Source organism: Seriola lalandi, unplaced genomic scaffold (assembly GCF_002814215.2).
Source record: "Seriola lalandi dorsalis isolate HSWRI2012SDOR001 ecotype SW California unplaced genomic scaffold, Sedor1 jcf7180002054505, whole genome shotgun sequence".
NCBI classification, from domain to species: domain Eukaryota; kingdom Metazoa; phylum Chordata; class Actinopteri; order Carangiformes; family Carangidae; genus Seriola; species Seriola lalandi.
In genome coordinates this window covers 1,432,747-1,438,360 of record NW_019525058.1, presented here as the reverse complement: position 1 = coordinate 1,438,360, position 5,614 = coordinate 1,432,747, and the positions used below count along the sequence as shown (strand labels likewise).

At 39.2% G+C, this 5,614-nt stretch overlaps 1 protein-coding gene across 5 annotated transcripts in view; it reads right to left on the bottom strand.

The window, feature by feature from the left end:
• Window positions 1-9: 9 nt before the first annotated feature.
• LOC111660078 (ubiquitin-conjugating enzyme E2 E1) overlaps window positions 10-5,614 on the bottom strand; it is a 13,854-nt gene continuing 8,249 nt past the window's right edge. For all 5 annotated transcript variants that reach the window (XM_023413203.2, XM_023413205.2, XM_023413208.2 and 2 more), the window contains exons 4-6: window positions 1,239-1,371; window positions 629-776; window positions 10-166 (exon numbers count right to left, since the gene is read on the bottom strand). In XM_023413203.2, the coding sequence (XP_023268971.1) occupies window positions 69-166; window positions 629-776; window positions 1,239-1,371 (379 nt within the window). In that variant the 3' untranslated portion in view covers window positions 10-68. The remainder of the gene's footprint in view (window positions 167-628; window positions 777-1,238; window positions 1,372-5,614) is intronic.

Below are 5,614 nucleotides of genomic sequence, written 5' to 3'. Positions count from 1 at the left end.
TAGGAAAAAAAAAACCCCCCCCCCCCCCAAACATCCCCGACTCGTCCAACCAGCGGCTGCATTGGTGATTATGTGGCGTAGCGCTTGGTCCACTGTTTGGCTATCCTGTCATGTTCAGGTCTGTTTGTTGTGTACTGTGTGGCGATGCTTCCGACCAGAGGGTCAGCTGTGAAACCGATAAAACGAAAACATTAATGTTCCTGCACTCACTTCTTTCACTGAGAAATCTGCTCCGGGGTTTTCACAAGTCCCAGATACACACAGTCAGAACCGCAAGATAAAAACATTTTTCACAGCAGATATTTGACCTGTCAGACACATGACTACTGACTAATTGCTGCATTGGACCCAAACTTTTCCTGCCATAAAATCAAATATCATAATTTCACTAATATGGGAACAACACAGAAACAAAAGTGCTCTGATACAAACAACAAAGAGATTGCAGCATCTTGTGTTTCTTCAATCTTCTAGTTTCATGGTCCTCAAATCTTCTAAATATGCTCATGTTTTTAGTTTTCAAACTGATAAGAATTTTGTGTTTTAAAGAATATTCTGTTGCAGCAGATAAAAATACGACCTCTAGATTATCTGGCGTGAAGGGGAAGTACATTGTGGTAGCTCTCACCAGGGTTGCAGTCAGTGAGCAGGGAGCAGATGGACAGCAGGACCTTGGAGATGGTGAGGGCAGGACTCCAGTTGTCCTTCAGGATGTCCAGACAGATCACCCCCTGGCTGTTGATGTTACAGTGGTAGATCCTCGTGCGGAACGTCACCTGGACACACACACACGAGACAGAACGGACCAAAGTCTATAACCCACATTTTAATTAATGTAATACAGTTAGTTCTCTCTTCACTTCTCTGCCAAACAAAGCAGCAGTTGCAGTTTCATCTGAAACTGTTTTGCATAACGTTATCCAACAACAAACGCTCTGCAGAACGTGAACATGTGTCTATAGCTCAGCTCAGCAGGTCACATTTATGCTGAAATTAAGAAAAGTCATATTTTATTGAGTGTTTAGAAACATGTGAGCTGACAGTAAATTTCTGCTGTGGTAAATCCAACAGTCACAAGTATCAGGCCTGAATGTTTGAGGTCTGAGGAATGAAGGTTTCAAGGACGAGCTGCTGATTTCATTTGCTTTTGCGCCCTCTGGTGGAAAATATGAACACGACACCTTTCTGAAAGAGATCCAACAACACAGTGAACTACTATTTAAAAACACGAGTTTCACCTTGGGTGGTTTGAAGGGGTAGTCTGGTGTGAAGGCAATGTCCAGGAAAAACACTCCCCCCTCGTACACGGAGCCCGGAGGGCCCAGGATGGTCGACCTCCACTCGTAGATGTTGTCTCCTTTAGGACCGGCGCTGTCGACACAAAGGAAACATTTCATCTGGATTTATTCTTGGATGCTGCAAGTTTTTCTCTCATGACTAAAAACAACTTAAGTAACACGACTTCACCGCAAAAAAGACGTAGTTCTCTCTTCAAGCTTCAGTTATCTTCCATCTGGATTAACACACTTTCCTCCGAGACCAAACACACCCTCAACCCCTAAAGCTTTTTCTTTTTCTTCTTTATTAGTGCATAACAGAAACAAGTGGGACATGAAGGGTTCATATAATGGACAGAGCAAAAACAAATAGTTATAGAGACGAATGAGAAGAAGATGTGTGTGGTGTATTTTTCAAGGTTTATATGTGAGAAGGTGAAAGTATAACGGACATTAATGAAATAATATACAAGATAAGCTTCATTTTAAAACGCTCCCACTCTTTATCTTCTATGTACCGACACTTATTCTGTGTGTCAGGCAACTTCTGCGAAAGTGTGTCAATACAATTATCATCTTTCTACTGTTCTGCAGCCTGAAATCCCTCCTAACATCTCTTCCATGTTATGTTATCAGTAATTCTTTAAAAGAATACAGTGCAATGGCCCGTGTGAGTCATTACGCCAACAGAGTGGGAAGCGATAAAGAGAGAAAGATCAACAACGACTTCATTTGCCTGTGGAGATAAAACTGCAGAGCAACAGGGCCGACAACTACAGCTGCTCCACCAGAGCCTCCGTTCAGCAGCAGCTTCCATTAGTGTTTTTAATGCCGGAGATGTTTCCATGTAATTGGCTGCCTGATGAAGCGCTCCAAAACACGCTTCATAGTTTACCATTTAATTTTTTAAATGACGACTTCGGCTCTTGAAGCTCGTTTGTGGGTTTAAAATGAAAGACTTGTACAAGCATAACAAATATTTAGACAGAGATAATCTGAATATTTAAGCAAACAATAATCCCTTATTCACCAACAGCGATAACCAAGAATGATTCAGTGCACAAATCTGCTGCTGACCACATGATCACTCTCTCTCCACACTGCCTGTTTAATGAGTAGCTGCTGTGTGTTCTGAGGTAAATATCAGACAACAATCTTATTCTCTGAGTCAGATGCTCAAACTGTATCACGCCTGAAATAAAATACTACGTTTTAAAGAAGCTGACCCCAAACTGTATTCAGATGTCTGACTGCTAGAACATCTGACTTCTATAACTTCAGTTTACACAACGCTCGGTCAGGTTATATTAATCTATCAAGCCTTACATGTTTGTTTTCGTCAATAATTAGTTTGTGATGATTTAAAAACACAATTATTTAGAATTCAGAATGAGCAAATACTATATTTTTCACCTAAAAAGGCCCAAACCCAGTTTATATTGTTTTACAGGCCTAAATTAAATGAAATCAAGTACAGAAAAAAAGTGACAAAAAAGGCAGTTATTTAAATATATATACAGTATATAAATATAAACATGGGTTTTCCCTGCCACAATAAAATCAAATCACAACATTGAATAGGACAAAGTGTGGAGGTGTATTGCATTTCATTGTTGTCCAGCAGAGGGCAGCACACGCCTGCCAAAACTACATACAAAGCCCTGTGAGAAGGTGAGGAAGAGGAAGACACATCATCAAAGCCAAAATTAAACACCATCAACTGTCCAATCTCAACTTTGGGGGTGGGATCATGGGCAGAGCTGGATGTATTAAAGCTCCTCCAGTGTAAAGGTCTGTGTCCATGTGTAGTGTGATTATAGATCAGCTCTAGCTTCTATATTAATACTGTGAAAGTATCAAAGCCTCAGTCCACAGAGAAATGCACACAGCCTGTATTCAGAAACTGAGCCTTAAAACCAGCCGTCAGGACTTCTGGAACTTTGTGATGTCACAACAAAGTAGTCACCAAGCCCCGCCCACCTGGACCCACCATCCAAACCTTAACAGGATTTGGTTTCTCTGAGTGTTTTTACCTGAAATCTGCTATATTTTTATTGGATCACTCAGAAAACAGTCAGCCAATCAGAAGAGAGGCTCAGAGCCTCCTCTCTTCTGATTGGCTCACCGACCTGTTGTTACTAGAGCTCCAGAGAGAAGCCTGAGAGGAGATGTAAAACTACACTGAGATGGTTTTTGGTTCTTAAAACCACAAATATATCTTCTAATGGATCAACACTTCAAATAAAACACAGAAGAAGAAGAAAATATGGAGCTTTTAGAGACCTGGATGCAGCGCTGCTCATCAGCTTTGCAGTATAACAATGTATAAAATACCCTTCAGTCCCAAAAGCATTTTCCCACCATTATTAAACAGGTGTCTGTAAAACTGTTGACCGGACACCAACTGAAAACAAAGTCGACTATCGCTCTCTCTCTTCAATTTAGACTTTTTAAATCCATGGAGGTTTTACACTTGATAGAAAAGTGGCTGTTTCCTGTCTTCTGTTGCTCAGTGGTGGCATGAAAAGTTAACCACATATGACTATGATGTGAATGTAATGTAATGCATCTGTCTTTATAGATTATTGTTGCATTTTTCATTGCCGGAGACACTCAGTAACAGTTTATTAATAATGTGTATTCCATTTTATAGTTGTATTTGATTTGTTTTCTTCTAGGGAATTTAGAATTTTCCACTTCACCAAACACATTTTCCAATTATTCAAATGACTGCTCCTGAACGTTACATCGCTGCTTTAAAAAGCTCGTCTTAGAACAGAAATATTCAATAAGGACTTCACACAATTATGATTTTAGTCTTTAGTGTGGTTTACAGGCATAAAAAAAGATAATGTTCCTTATTTAAATCTGTGTCTCAGTCACATATAAATACTTTGATTCTACATGTTGCATATTTTCTTCATTTGCCTCCAGTTTACTGTCATATACTGTACCGTTAGCTCCAGCGCTCCATGCTAATGATCACTATAATTATAAAAAGGGAAAACTTGCTATGAGCATAAAAAGTTGTAAAATTAGAGCTTGGGGAAAAAAAAAAACCCAGACAACTTTCTGTGTTGTCACAGGAAGTGAATCTAGCGGGTGAAGTGAGACTGTGCGAGACTTCACATCATTAAAAAAAGGTTCCTCTAGTTCTTAAGCAATGCCGACTCATTACCTGCTAAACAGGTGACAAGGAAACAGACAAAAGCAGTTTGTTTGTTCCATTTTAAATTATATTACTACTACTTTAATACTTTTAAGAACAAACAAAGATTTGGGAAATTAAGAAACATTTTTGGATCATAGAAATGTTTTTGTTCCATCTTTTCTTCCTCATGTTGTGACCCAGAGTTTGGGAACCCCTGAAATATATAAATATAATTAATGTAGGAAAATTAAAGGATTCTTAATAAAAAAATCTAAAAAAACATTAAAAAGTAAATCTTCTGAGTTACTATCACATATAGAATCTAGTGTTTTCTGGCTTTTAACTGTGTATTATTTATTTCTCTTTTTATTTATTTATACATTTTAAGCTGCTGTGATTATTTTCTTGACTGATTTCCCTTTAATACCCTATTTTTAAAAAAAATCCATTTTATTTCTACGTTTACTTTTGGTTTTACTCTCTTCCAAACATCTCTTCTCTTTTAGCATTTTATCTTATCCACTGATTTTTATTTGATTCTTAATATCTGACTTTTCATTTATGGTTTTTACTCATCGCCACAGCTGTTTTAATATTTCATTATTTTATCTTCATCTTTCCAGTCGTCAGTGTTTCCTTGTGTTGCACTGTATGTATGAAAACTGCTGTACAAATAAAGTCTGATTGATTGATTGAACACAGGTGCCCTAAACATTGACAAGAAAACTACTGTTCAGATTTAGTGGAACAGCCAGAGTGTGCAACCCAGACATGAAAATAACAGAAGAACCCCCCCTCCCGTTTTATAAAAAAAATACCACATGTCCCTTTGAGGAATGTACTTCATTAACACTGTGTAACCAGCATTCCTGCGGGGCAACGCTGACCTGGGACCGGACCGCTAACACACACGTTACTGGTCACACCGCGAGACCTCGGTCTGGACCCACCGCTGCGTCAGGAACAGATATTATATCAAGCAGACGGAGGTTTCTCTGGCCTGACGACACAGTTGTCTAACATTCACAGACAAGCCACAGAGCGAGCCGGAGCTTTCTCCCCGCCTGCCCCCGACACACACACACACACACACACACACACACACACACACACACAAAGGCCACCCAGTGCTTTGTGCAAGCCAGTAATATGCCATGCTATCACTGTGGTTCATTCACTTCAATAT